Here is a 15,454-nt window from a genome sequence, read left to right as displayed (position 1 = left end):
GGAAACTTGATTGAACCGAAGCCCAGGACATGGCTCAGAAGGCTGCATTGCATGGAGGGGGCCGGCTCCATGAACAAGGTCACACATTTGTGCAATTATAATCCTTTTCATCACAAGTGTGTACAAGAAAAAAACGTAAGTCATGTAAAAACCCCTTTACAGCTTTACGTTCGACTACGTGATTGCGTCTATTGTAAATCCCTCAAGCAATTAATGATTCTTTTAGAATGGTTTCCAATGGAATCCTCCTGCTGTCACCAAGTGCAAAAGCCAAACAGATTCCTCGGGAATGGGCACGTTTTCCGGCTACATGAAAATGGCTTGCAGGCGGAAAACGAGGCGCAAGTGGCAAGCAGGCCTAAAAGTTAAGGCAGAGCTGTTAAGTCGGCTCCGCTCCAGGTACGTCATTTAGGGGTTGCCAGGGGTAGCACTTGCAAGCCTTAAAAAAATATATATATATATATATTTTACAATTTGAAGATACTGGGCCAATGCCATGTGGCTCATTGTTTATAGCGTGGCTGGCTTTTTTGTTCAGGCTTCTTAAAACGAACAGGTGTTTCCACAAGTGTAACACTTTGAGCAGTGACCCTAAGTAAGAAAGAATAGGAATACCAAATATTGTGTCTTTCTGGAATTCTATCCAATAATTGCTAGACTCATTAAAGGTTTATTTCAGGCACACTTCAGGGGGTCAGTTACTGATTTAGTCTAAACACCTCAAATTCACAATGCAGACAAAATACTCCAAAAGCATTAAGAGTAGAATAAGCATCCATTTCGGACTGTGTATTTTGCTTTTCGCAAGTTGCAGTTATAGCATGTTTTTTTTTTCGATACATATGGTGATCCAGTCTTGTAAGAAATATTTGTCATGTTACAGTGATATTGTAACCATATTTTTCATGGTGTACTTAGGAACAATGATATGTGATACCACTTCCTGTTTTGTCAAGGGGTAAAAGGTTGTGTTCCATCACTTCCCAAGATGTCACATCGGAGTAGGGTCAAAGAGGTCAAGAGTCATGTGTTTTCACTTCTGCTACCCTTGGCATTTTGGTGAAATGACGTCCATGCAGTCCGCTCCCAAATCCGCCTGCCATATCAATCAAAATCCTGCAGACCATAAAAGATGACGGTAACCAGGGAGCTCTGCTTTGCTTCCCTGCTTTTACCCGCCTCTGGACTTAGAAAATGACCCCCAGAGTCAGAAATAGAAATATGGCGGGAAGATCAGTTTTCTTGCAGCTACAACAAAAAAATAATGGCTCTATTCGAAGCAACTTAAGTTGGAGCCGGGTGCACTCACTCTTGCTATGTTTTTTTGTGTTAAGTTGCATTTCTGTGCACATGTTCTCCTGTAGTGCTAAACTGCTCAGAGAAAAACACATTTAAAACGGTGGTAAATGATAAATGGGGACATGCACCACCAGGCCTGTGTATTTCTTTTGTTATGCGAAGTCGGCATTGGATCACAAAGACTTCACATTTAAATAAGCACTGGCAATGGCAACAGTTTTGGCTTTTTGTGTAGACATGGCATAATGGCACTACTTGACTAAAAGATGGCAATAGCTCGAAAATGGTGCACGTGTTGCCAAATACTCCTATACAGGGCACGCTTATTGGCTGGGTCATTGTTTTTTAACACGTCTTCCGTGCAAGGAATCGATGTGAGGACACAGATACAGCTTTTAAATCAAGTGGCTGAAACTATACTTGGTTGAAACACCTGTATTACATCAGTAGTTCATTTACAGTAGCACTTAAGCCACTAATTCTAAGAAGACTGGTTAGAAATAACACTGACAGCCCCTGTACGGCACAAAGTTTAATTTTACTGCATGATAGTGCTAACTCATAGGGACCCCAGGGGTGTGTGCTTTGGGTGCAGAGGAGCAGGTAGTGGGTGGGAATAGCCGTGGGACTTGGCATGGTTGTGACTGGTCCAGTGGTGGCTACATAACAGAAAAACACCCACAGACTCTTTGTCCCTCATTGCATCCCATCTTTCTCCTATCTGTTCTCCAATTATATAGGCTCTGCTTTTAGGGAGTGTTATCATGCCTCTTAATAGCCAAAAAAGACATGCATTGGCAAAGCCAACAGTTATGGGCTGGTAGAATGACTATTGGTGGACGATGGCCGGGTAAATAGCCAAACAGCACCCAGAGGCTGCTCTCATCTCTCTCCAATCTTCACCTCTCTTGACAATAGTTTCAGCTCACAGGTAGTGCTTTCAGCACCACCTAATAGCCAACATTAAAACAAAAAGAAATCATGCAAACAGTGGAATATATCACCCGCTGCAACTTACTATCACCATGCTCAAAATTGCTGTGTGGAATTGAAATCCGGGTGCAAATTCACACACAAATGATTTTAACACAACAATCTTAAATAGCATCACCCAGCAAAGTTATCGTAATAACAGTTGCAGTTTTCCCATGCACTTGCGCGTTCTCAATGTCATTGGGCCTAGTAGGATTGTTGATTTTGTTCTCCCTGTTCCCCTCCGTTGCCTCGTCGCGCTCTGAATCACTTGTGTACGAGCGCGATAGAAATAAAATATCAATATCAATATCAATAATCCGGCCTCTCGTGCCTTATTGCTTGAAAATCTATATTGCACAGGAAAAAATGAAATGTGTGCTCACTAATGTTGAGGAAATAGAGAGAGAGAGCGTGAAAAGGAGGTAGGAAGGGAGAAACAAACAGAGAAGGAAAGAAACACAGAGAGAGAGAAGAAAGAAAGAACAACTGCATGGACTGAAAATGATAAAGAAAGAATAAAAAACTGAACATGGAAAAGAAAAGAAAATAGAGTGAAAGAACAAGAGTAAAGAAGAGAGAAAACGGGCAAAAGAAAGCTGAAGGAAAAGAGCTACGGCAGGAAGATGGCGTCTTGGAGGTGCCACATAGCCCAAGATGCACAAGAGATGCCCCTTTGCCATACCCCATCGTTCTCTTCCTCCTCCGACGTCTCGTTTTCCCGGATCCCACTGCAGCAGCTGCTGGCGTTGGATGACGAGCGTGAGAGGGGCTGCATGACGCAGTATCCCGAGCTCTGGGTAGACAAGACCCTGGAAAACACACAGCACAGAGCAGCGGATTCAACATAAACTCTTCAGCTTCAAAGGAAAGAGGTGAGATACAACCATTGCGGGTGCACACACAGAGGCATCTCCTGGCCTGAGCGCATCGGTCCGGGTCCTGCCCTTGCATTTATGCTAAAGCACATTTCCCATTAATCCACCACCCCCAATAGTCATCAAAGATCACAAAACCTAAGAGGGGGCATAATTGCGCCGGTGTAGATGGTGTCTGTCTCTGTGTCACATACTATGATTATTAGGGTCTTTATTGAGCGCAGACCTAACTTCGGGAAGCAACGGAGCGCTTTACAAACATAGGGGGAAGAGTAAGTTTAAGGAGCATAGAAACAAGGGAGTGGGGATCTAACAACAGGGGAGGGAGGGCAATCAGCGGTGATGGATCTACAAGTAACCCGGGAAGGGAAAAGTGGGGATCAGATCACTCAGTCTCAGGTAGGGTGAGGATGGATGGTGTATGGACCTAGGAGTTAAGGAGGAGCTATTCCTTGAAATTCCTAGAAGAGGCGGGTCTTGAGCTCCTTCCTGAATTGTAGAAGCAAGGGGGTGAGTCGGATGTTGATGGGGAGGATGTTCCAGAGTCTTGTGCATAGGCAGAGAAGGCCTGTCTTCTGGATTTCTCTATCCTGCACCGGCGGAGTTCAAGTCTGCACATGTCTTTACTTCTGGTGGATCGTGGCCCTCCGTTGATGCTGAGTTTCTCTGCGAGGTAGCATGGGGACTTCACGGTGACATCCATGTAGATGATGCAGCAGGATCTGAAAATGATACTGCCTTGCAGTGGGAGCCAGTGCAGTTCGATGAGCGGTTGGAATGGTGTGGTCGAATTTGCAGAGTCCTTTGATGAGTCACGCTGCAGCATGCAGGACAAATGTCAGGGGGGCCAAAGTAGTTGCTGGAAGGCCTTTAAAAAGGGAATTGCCACCATCCACGTGGGAGAGGACCAAGGCTTGGATAGCAGAACTGAAGATGATTTCTGAGATAAAGGGCTTGATTTATTAGTAGGAGAGAAAGTTGGTACCAAGCTGTTTGTGACTTCCTTGCTATTTGCTGTTTGGAGAGGTGTCTTGCGATGTCGAACCCAAGGGCCTTGGCTCAGATGGCCAGCTGGTGTGTGAAGCCCTCGAGGTGCCTAGCAGAGAGCCATGTCTGGATGTCCACGTGTTCAGTGTGGTTGGTCAGTAGTAGGAATTCAGTCTTGGAGGGGTTGAGCTTTAGATAAGCAATCCACGACTGGATCAATGAGAGGCAGGCCTTGAACCTGTGGATGGTTTCACTGGAGGATATCTTGACGTAGAGCTGCGCGTCGTCTGCCCATTGGTGGATGTGGATGTTGTATGGAGCAAGCAGGATTCCAAGTGGTTGCATGTAAATATTGAAGGTCACAGGAGAGAGGATGGATCATTGCGGAACTCCACAGGAGATGCTGTAAGGCTGTAGAAGGAGGAGACTGACACACAGGTGATATGATTGTTGGCACAGATATTTATTTTGTTCAAAATTAAAGAAGAAACTTACCTCTCCCTAATTTCAAAAGGGGCTTCATTGCTTCCATTAAAGAAATAAGGAATCTGTCAGAATCCTGAAGTAAATAAAAAAAAGAGTCCACCGTTTTGTGTCAAAATCCCTTACACTCTTATGTAAACTAAAGAGATACATGTCTACTTGGTCCAGAAGAAGGTCTCCCTTCTTCTGGACACTGGATTATAGTTCCGATTGGCAGGTGGGAACTGTGCCTGAGAGAATTAATCTCTCCTCAAGGTCTCGGTTCCTTTTCAGGCTATAACACAATGTTCCAGCTTGAGGTGTTGTAAAGTTCTCATTTGAAACTCAAAAGTTCTCCTTATTGCCCATTTTTTCCCTCACTATTGGGTTCCTAGAGAATGCTTCCCTTCTACAGGTATCTTGTTCTTAATACTTTTGCCCTGACAGGTGAATGACTCCCTTCCTCTGGCTTTCTTCTACTTGGTCCCATGGTACACAACACCAGGGTGTATGGCATTCTTCCCTTGATCTCCTTTGGCTTCATGATACTACATATCAGGGGGCATGGCTTCCTTCCCCTGATCTCTCTTGGTTTCACAGTACACAACACCAGGGGGTATGGCTTTCTTCCCCTGATCTCGCTCAGGATTATGTCATATTTCACAGATGTTGGGGAATGACTCCCTTGCCCAGACCCTTTTTATGCTCTTTATAGCAATTCAAGAAGATTGGGGAATGTCTACCACCCCCTGGCCTTTATATGGCAGTTCAACACACCAGAGGGAATGTTTCCCTTCAGCTGGCCTTTCTCAAGCACTCTGTGTGTTTTGAGCCTCTCCAGTGGCTCTGGAAAGCAGACCTGGTACACTTCTCTGCCAGGTACTGTCAGGAAGAACATGCACAGTTGAGGAACTCCTCCTCCATCACCTGCGGGTTCCCGACCCAGTCTCTTTCACTCTAACTTCTACTATATACGGTTCACTATCCTTTCAGTTATAGTACTTTGCCCAAACTTTCTTATATTTTAGTTCTGAGTCCCAGACCCTCTTTAAAGGGTCTCTTGTGGTCCCATTGTGGACCGGGCAGCCCATTTACCTTCAACCAGAGCTCCCACCCAGTCCCGTTTGTCGGTTTTGGTCTTCTCTGAGGCTATCAATGGCTTACTCTCAATTTCCTCGCTGCCTCATGCGGCACCACAGCACTTCACTGGAGCTGGGCTGCGCGTCTCTGCTTCACTGCATGCTTCAGCAGGTTCTCATGCCTGGACTTTCTTCTTCCTCTGCTCTAGGTCTGCTGGTGCAGGTCAGACCAGAGAGGGATGCCGTAGTTCTCCCGAGTGCACCCTGGTCATAAGCTTCAGCTTCTTAGTTTGTGGTATGGGTGCTTTGCTCGCCGCACTGCCTCCAAGGAGGGTCTGACAACTGTGTCAATCCTTCCTCCATCTTGAGTTCACTGGGCATTCAATCCAATTCTTATGATGATTCAAACTGGCTCTGTGCCTCCATCTCAGTATACTGCAATGGGCAGTCACTGGAGTCAAGCTTTCCTCGTCACAGTAATGGGGTTGTCACTTACAAATATATATAGGCGAGGATACTTGATTAGAGGAAGTTAAGGAAGGAGGTGTGTGTGTGCGTTGGGAATACCATGTTCTCCCCTGGTCATCACTAGTCCCATAGGGGGTTTCCCTGCGCATGAGATCCACCCACTGAGTACCATCCCCAGGGGGACTATTGGGTAGTGACCTCAGCTCTCTGGTCTCATGCAAAGGGGTTCTCCCTAGGGGAGAAATGACGACATCTGGGGAGTCATCACAATGAAAGAGTTGGTGATCTGGACGAATCACTTTGTACAAAGTCCTGGCAATTAGCATGGGACGATTTGAACTAGCTAAGGACAATATCACTGATTCCCCATGCAGCGATGTAGATTGTCGGTGAGTGTCTAGTGATCTACTGTGCCAAATACTGCAGAGAGGTCAAGGAGAACGAGGAGGCAAGGATGGTCATCATCAAGGATTTTAAGGGCATCACTGATTACCTTGATGGTGGCTGCTTCTGTGCTACATCTGGGTCTGAAGCCAGATTGTTAAGACTGAAAGAAGTTGTTGGTTTTGATGTGTTTTCTCAAGGATCTTACCTAGGAAGGGAAGATGGATGATGGAGCTGTAGTTGCTGAGGTCATCAGGGTTCAGTGTTGCTTTCCTGAGAAGCAGGATGATTTGTTCAGTCTTGCAGTCTTGTGGGTCAAGGGGGAGGTGCCTAGAGTTAGGGAGCTGTTGTTGATTGTTAGATAAGGGAGGAGTGCTTCCAGGAGTGTCTTGAGTACGGATGTAGGGGGGATGCCGTCTGCATAGGATGTGGCCTTGAGGGGTGCTAGAATGGCAGTAAGGTCTTCCACAGTGAGTGTATTGCAAGTTGTCCAGGTGGTTGTGCTTTTGCAAGAATATTAATAAAACAGAGCCACTGAGGTGTGAGGGTTTACACATCATTTATGGGGTCTCTTTCTCCCAGTTCAGACTGCTGCCCCGCATGGGATAGCCCACATACTTAAAACAGGTGTGACAAATCCCTTGGTGATGTCACTTCTCCCCGGGAGGCAAGGGGAAGCCAGAGAAGCTGGCCGGTCTTGCAGAGGACTGGAAACCTTGTGGACCAACCTAGGAGGCACACAGAGGGAGGCTGGGAAGGTGCTGGGACCCCATAGAGGCTGTGGTTGGGAGGAAGTGGGGAACCATCTTCCTCGTCCCAGTTGACCGAGCAGTGAAACAAAACAGACACATACTGGGTGAGAGAGCACTCCCAAGAAACCAACCAGAAGAGAGAGAAGGGCCTGGGACCTGTGTATTGAGGGAATTGGAGAATTGTATATGCAAGACAATGCTTGGCAGGTTAGTGAACCATGCCTGATTAGGAGACATTATACACCCGGGAAACGGGTATGGGGCCCACATCAGACCACTGGAGGAAAGATATACCCTCTGGTAAAAATCAAGACATCACTGAAATTATTGAAGGAGATCCTAAGAAAGGCCTGCAGGAGGGAGACATTTCCCCCACCTTTTTGGAAATGTAAAGAAATGCCTGAGAAGGTCTGGGAACGGGAGACATTTCCCCCACCTTTTGTTCAACTGTAAAGAAGCGCCTGAGAAGGCCTGGGGAAGGGAGACATTTCCCCCACCTTTCGTTGAACTGTAAAGAAATGCCTGAGAAGGTATGGGGAAGGGAGACTCCCCTCCCCTTTTTAGTGGAACTATACAGAAAAGCCTTGTGAAGGCCAGGGGAAGGAAGATATTCCCCCATCATTTACAAACTGCCTAAAGTACCATCCAGAAAGAGAGAGACATCCTTCTGGAATCAGGCTGTAACCCGTTCTGTAGCTTTCGTTTGAATGTGAGGAAGGGAAATAGGTTTGGGGGCTAGGACAGTGGACTATTTGATTTTGACTGACATTTCTGACATTAGCCTTAGTTTTATTTGAGCCATGGAAATCCATCTTAGTCATAGGGACAGAGAGGGTTCTTCCTTATTTTTCTGTTAAATAAACATGTATACCAACAAGCATGCCACCCTTGTGTCCAGCGTCTACTTCTGCAGCCTTAAACAGGAGATGTGAGGGTTCTTTCCGTTTCAGTGGGATCTGTGCCGTGCAGGTGTGCAGTGATTTTAGGAGACTTTTGGTTGGGCTGAGAGTGAGGAACATGTCTCTGTCATTCATGTCCCTTCATCAGTAGATTAGAATTAAGGGTAGGTGGGAGTGGGCTCCTTTCCAATTTTGAAGAAGCTTTTGTGTAGCTCTTGTGTTTTTTGCCATGGTCCGGTGGTTTGTGCAAATTCCAGGCCAGTGAGGAATCACTTACCACCCCTTCCCCACAGACCAGCTGCAAGCAGAGGGGCACTAGGTACCCTAAAACAGAAAACTGTTGTTATGCATACCTGCAACAGGAGACAGGCTATTCCTTGAGCTTCTACCTTTCACTGTTGTCATGCCCTCAGATGGACAGTAGACACTAGCGTGGAATTTGTATTTCAAATAAACAACGTTACACTAAAATCATTTTTACCCAATATGATCCGCCGTCAGGCAGAAGCCGGCCTACAGACTAAGGCTGCATAAAAAGTTCCCGTTTGCCCCACTAAAATCTATTCTTCATTTTCCCCTCATGGTGGAGAGGGCTGGAGCCCTTCTACCTCTGCTACAGGAGCCATGACCCAGAGCCGCCTGCTGTCCACTGATGGACCGCTGCAGCCTGCTGATCACCTTGCCTTACTGCCTGCAATCCTGTGACCATCATGCCTTACTGCCTGCTGCAATCCTGATGTTATGGTGAAATAAACTGATACGTGAACATCCTATTGACCGCAGCATTTTATTTGAAAAAGCTTGTCTGCAACGTGCAAGCTTCACTTGTCTTTGTTGCACCACCTTATTTCAATATGGCGGGCGCAACACGGCCCCAAACCGAGGCTGTTGCTACGTTACCTAGCAACTAAAATCCTTGTTACCCAACACGATCCGCCGGCAGGCAGAAGCCGGCCTACAGACTAAGGCTGCAGAAAAAGGCCCTGTTTGCCCCTGTTCGTCACGGGAGGCACGGATATCCTAACAGCTCTTCAGGTACATGCACTTCGCCCACTGTGCCATACATTCTGTCCACAGACCCCTCATCTTGCTGCCTGCACTTGAACCGCAATTTAGCAACTGACTGCCAACCCAGTCAGCATCACAGAGAATTTGCGAAACCCGCGCACTTTGTACTCTGCGCAAGGTATACGCTGTGTTTCTCTTCATTCAGAACCGCCAGGTGCCTGTCACCATATCTCCATTTAACCCAGAACTACAGGCTTGCTATTTGTCAAATCGGAGAGCCTGAATACTGGTGTGCAGCCCGACAACCTTGCAATAATAGACATCTCCTGACATATATAGTATCTTATGATATGTATAACATCATGTATAGTAGCATATGGCATGTAGAGTATCTCTGCCAGTATTTAACTAGCCTATTTACTGTGGCAACAAGAACGAATGATTGTGCCGTTGGCCTTTTACATGAACTGTTAGGCCTGCTCTTAACAAAATTGCATTAGCGCCCTGTATGCTTTCCAACATATGACTATTTGCTGATCTCTAATGCTAACTACCACCTCAACTATAGGCGGGGCCCGATATAGTAGGCTGCACTGACTAGATGTACATTGTACCAACTGTCTATATACGCGCCAGTTCCTCGCTAATTGTGGTATAAACCTAGGGAAGCCCAGTACTACTAATGTTGGTAGCCTGCATATGCTCACCTTGATGCTTGCAAATATGAATGCCACTTTTAGCAACCATAGTGCTGTACTGTTGTTTAGCCTTCTCGCCTTTGTTTCCCTTCCCAGTGATATCATTGGCCCACACAAGTCCCAGTTCGTAGGCATTAGGACGCCAACCTCACCTCACCCGATAGGAACCTACAGAGTTCCTATCATTATGGATAAGCCTATCAACAACAAATGCTACATTAAGCCTACCAATTTTCTTCCACCTCTGATTCGTCCGATCTGAATTAAGCCTACCCTATTCTTGCCCTTGCTGAAGCCCATGACCAATACCCTCCCTATCAGAGCCATCCCACTGCAGCTAGAAGGGAATGACCTCAACAACCACCACCATCCAGCTGGCATCCCACTAGACGAAACTGTTATCAGTCCAGACACCAGGCCAACAGCCTAGACTGTCTCCCTCACATCTACCCATAATCTCCCATGGCTTACAGCAGCGAGAAATGCTAGGATTGGCGCAAGACTGGGTAAATCATATACAATACCTTATGCCCCTCCGCCCACTACTAGTCATTCACAGAGCCTAATAAAAGCCTTACCTACAACTCACAAAGCCTCTAAGAGAACCAGACCGGCAACTATCATAAATGACACCTCTGCCCAAAGCAATAGCCCCTCAGCCACCCATGGTGCTCTCATCAATGCCAGATCCCTGGTCGCCCACACAGTAGACATTGCTGACCTGATCATAGATTTTAAAAAATTGGACTTCCTAGCAATTACAGAGACCTGGCTTCATACAGCATTAGGTGCATCCCTCCTTATTGCAACCCCTGACAAGTACACAATCCTCAGATCAGACAGAGAATCCTCTATCGCCAAATCTACCATGGGATTTAGAATCTCCTTTCACTACACTACCAACTCATGCGAATTGATGACAGTCAAACTTCCTCTTACCAAGCCACGTACCATAACGATGTATCTGATCTACAGACCCTCTGGACCCATGAGCTCCTTTGAAGAAGAAATCAATACCCTTCTATCTGCCAACACCAAGCCCTCCTTGCAGATCCTTATAATAGGCGACTTTAATCTAGGATTTAATGAGCCCGCTGATCAACCTGTCATGGCCTTGGCTAATTCCCTGGCTGAACTAGGCCTCCCTCAAAGAGCTCTCCTCTCCACTCACGAAAAAAGGAAGAATCCTTGACTGGGTAGCGGACCTTAACTGCGTAACTACCCTAACATCCATCAAACCGTACCCCTGGACTGACCACTTTCTACTCACATTTAACATTCAAGACTGTGTACTCCCTAATAAACTAAACCTTATTGCCCCACTGTTGTATTGAAAGTTTTAGGGTAGTACAGATTACTCTGGAGCCTCAGGTGACGTAGACAGCTTTACTGGGTTCGTAGGTTACAGGTAAGTACAATAGGAGTAGATATGGTATACATAAGACAAGTCCTTAATATGAGGGGCATCCACTGGTCCCCCTGTGCTCAAGCTTCAGTTCCCAACTAACTCTCTGGAATCACAGAAGCTTTACATAATAACATTCTACACAGCCAAAATTCCATACTCAAGACTCTAAGCTCAGACACACATATCAGATACAACCAGATAAGGTAAAACCCAACACATCTCCCCCCTTACCTAACAATATAAACACTACGGAACAGACAGAAGGAACAGTCACCACTAAAAATGTATAAGACCGCAAAATACAGACTATCCTTCTAAATTCACCTATCCAGCAAACCGCTCCGAGCAATAAAGCTATTCCTCTCCAGAGACCCTTGAAGTAGCTAACAAATAGCCATACCTCCACCAGAACTATCAACAGTACCATAACAGGCCTATTATGGAACTCGCACAAGGGAACCAGCCCACCATCCAGCGCAAAACCAACACCAACTAAACATCACACCTATATCCATACTTCATCATCCGCCAACAACTAGTTGTGCCAAAACACAACAGGGTTCAAACCCCACTGACTGCCTGAAGCAAACCACACAGCTCCACTCCACATTTGGCACCAACCAAACTGTCGGCATCCACATACCACTAACTTTGGCACCAACCAAACTGTCGGCATCCAAGTACCACCAATAGGTACACAACACCGGGAATCCACATCCCACAACAATTTGCACCACTAATACGGGCATCTGAAACCCACTCACTATGTGGCACCTGCAGCATCACCCACCCACATTCCCCCACCACAAGCCAAATAGACGAATTGAGCATTAAAACATGGTAAACGAAAATGAAGCATCACCACACTAGAGTCCCAAAATTTTAAGCTTGCAGAGTCCATCCTGGTTCGAACCTGTGGAAGAAATGTAAGGTTAAGTGCAAGGATAACATAACTGAAAATGTTCTTTAAATGCAGAGGGTCACAACAAAATCATCAGAACATCCACCAAATACACACATTGGCACCACAAAATACCAACATGTTTGGCACCATAAATCACCACCAATAAGGCTTCAACACATGCCATCACTAGAGCCACACACTGTTTTGGCACCTCAAATGCCTCCAAAATTGCCATCACACATGGCATCACTAACACGAAGACATACAACATGTCTCAAACACATGCCATCTCTTTTGGCCTCCACCAAAACCGGGAACATATTTTATTGGAAAAGACAGCACCATTCCTAACTTAGCCTTAACATGCTAACTAAGGCCACGCGATGTAGGCACCCTCTCAATTAGGACCCCCTGACATCCTAAACACCAAGCATCCTGTCACAGGATCACCCATGTCCCACACTCTGCCACCAGAGACATCCATAGCCCACACACATAGTTCATCCAAAATACAAAGGCCTCACATGACACCTAACACTAAACAGTGCATCACCATTTTAAGCATATCCAATAGATGACACCTTTTTATTTTATTTTTTACCCCACAACATAACCGAGAAGAACATTGCTGTCAAATAACTTTTAAAGTTGATACAAAGTCCAACCACCCTTCGATATCGCACCTCCAAAAACTCCTGGCGCACCAGGCAACACCAGCAACAGCACCTGCAACAATCCTTGGACAAACGACGGAACCATTAACTTGGCCGAGTCCTTACACACAACAAAAATAACAGAAGCTTTCCTGCTCTGCAAACCAATCCTCGCGGCATCCGCTGATCACTGTAAAGATGCAGCCAGCAGCAGTTTGGAGTAAGCCATAGTCCAAAGCACCAGCACATTAGATATAGTCCACGTCAAATTCTCCCTGTGCTGGATGTACGCTCCTGTAACGGCCTTCCCTAACAATACGATTCCCAGGATTGACGTTTTGAGCACATCGCAAGGTCCTTTGCTCAAAACACCTCATCATTTCCTTGTTGCAGGACAAAGATAGTTCCAGCCCGCGGACAAGATGGGCACATCGACAGGTTCTTTCCATGGAACTACTTGCAACTTGCCGTGACGTAGATCTGAATGCAACAAACTCAAGGAATGTTTGAATCAATGTTCTCTCACTAGCACACATCGCTGATACCTCACGAAGCCTGCTGCCGTCACCATTGCTGTGCGAAGCTCCTACACAAACACAGCTCCCAAGGTCAACCGTCATCTGGAATACACCGCCATCCGCAATGTCTCCACACTATGGCAGGCTGAACCACAACGCCAGCAGAACAGCAAGCTGTTAACACCAGGTACAAACTTTTTCACAACTTCTTCACAGTCCCTCCAGTTGCTCCTTTTAGGTGCAATTTTCAATGTTGACCAACAAATTCACTCAGTGGTTCCCCGGCCCCTTACTCTGACATTGTAATACGCCACTCCCCTCCATATCGCTCTGAGTAAGGTGCACCATAGCTCTTCAATACTCCTTCTAGGTGCTCTCTATAGCAAAGGGAGGTTACAGATGGCTTGGTGTCAGAACCAGGTGTGAAGCGCTACCCCCCAAAAACACTCAGGTGTCCCTGCTCAATCCAATCATGCAGGGCATGGGGCACGCTCACCTTGGGGCTGGGGGCGCACGTTGGATGCCTCTGTTTCCTCTCTGCTTACTGGTGGTCAAATTCCCTTCCACTACTTGTCTTCCGGTTCCAGTTTGCTCACTTCTTAAATCCTTTTCTATACTTAGCTTGCTCCTAGCTCCTGTTCTGTACCTGCTTCCCTTCAGTCTCCAAGATCCTCGTTGCCAGTGTTGTATTGAAAGTTTTAGGGTAGTACAGATTACTCTGGAGCCTCAGGTGAAGTAGACATCTTTACTGGGTTTGTGGGTTACAGGTAAGTACACTAGGAGTAGATATGGTATACATAGGACAAGTCTTTAATATGAGAGACATCCACCGGTCCCCCTGTGCTCAAGCTTCAGTTCCCAACTAACTCTCTGGAATCACAGAAGCTTTACATAATAACATTCTACACAGCCAGAAATCCATACTCAACACTAAGTTCAGACACACATATCAGATACAACCAGATAAGGTAAAACCCAACACTCACCCATTCCGACTAGGAACACAATGAAAATCACAGTGGATAAACTGAAGCCCTTTCTCCAAACACTACTTAACCCCTCACTCACTTCCGCCGATCTGGCCGAGCCAGTGGAACTCTACAACAATACTATCACCTCAGCCCTTGATAGCATTGCACCTTTAAAACTGCGTAAAGGCAAACCGAAAGCACATCTGAACATCTGGTTTACACCTAAACTTAAAGCTTCCTTAGCCAACAAAGACAAGCTACTCAAAATCTCTGCTAATTACAAAGCAGAAGTTCTCCTAGCGAAACGCAACACTTATAATGATAGGCTTGACAAAGCCAGCACAAGCACTAGAGAGCGTTTATCCATACTAAGAGAATTGGAATCCCCTACCCCTTCAACAGATAGTTGCATCAAGGATAAAACTTGGTGCACCAAAATCCAAGATGCACTAGCTAACAAGATCACTCTGCTCCAGAATAAAATAGCTGCTAAAAAACGTAACCTCCCGAATCAAGCCAACAGCCTTAATTACTGCCATAATCTCCCAAAACCGCCTGTGGAATTTAAATGTACCCCAGTGTCCACCCGAGAAGTGGAAAACATTATAGCCTCACTCAAGCCCTCAAATTGTCAAGGAGACACTTGCCCAGCATCTGCCATCAAAGAAGCTGCCAGTGAACTGTCCCCTTTTATAACCACGCTTCTCAACTCCTCTTTCCGCACATGCTCCGTCCTCACTAACCTGATAAATTCATGGGTACTACCACTTATAAAAAAACCTTTGTTGGACCCGAGCATCCCCACCAACTTTGGGCCTATTACAACAGTCCCTTTTCTATTAAGATAAAGCAGCCTACATACAGATACAATCATATCTGGAAACCAACAAGCTTCTAGGACTCTGACAATCTGGCTTCAGACCCCAACACAGCACTGAAACAGCCTTGATCGACCTGTTGATCCAGATTGATGACCTGAAAGACAAAGGGAAATCTGCCATCTTGCTCCTGTTGGATCTGTCAGCCACCTTTGACCTGGTTGATCACAAGGTGCTGTGTAAGCACCTCTGAACAGCGGCCCATTTTTCAGTAGAAGCAATGGCGGGATCCAATC

General features: G+C 46.1%; 1 protein-coding gene across 1 annotated transcript in view; it reads right to left on the bottom strand.

Annotated features, from left to right (window-relative positions):
- LOC138580135 (rap1 GTPase-activating protein 1-like) overlaps positions 1–15,454 on the bottom strand; it is a 713,312-nt gene that overhangs the window by 34,433 nt on the left and 663,425 nt on the right. The window contains exon 21 of the mRNA XM_069650446.1: positions 2,957–3,083. Coding sequence (XP_069506547.1) covers positions 2,957–3,083 — 127 coding nt within the window. The remainder of the gene's footprint in view (positions 1–2,956; positions 3,084–15,454) is intronic.

The sequence above is a fragment of the Ambystoma mexicanum genome, chromosome 3p, assembly GCF_040938575.1.
Source record: "Ambystoma mexicanum isolate Mex_15411 chromosome 3p, UKY_AmexF1_1, whole genome shotgun sequence".
Taxonomy (NCBI): Eukaryota; Metazoa; Chordata; class Amphibia; order Caudata; family Ambystomatidae; genus Ambystoma; species Ambystoma mexicanum.
This window is presented reverse-complemented; position numbering and strand designations above follow the sequence as displayed.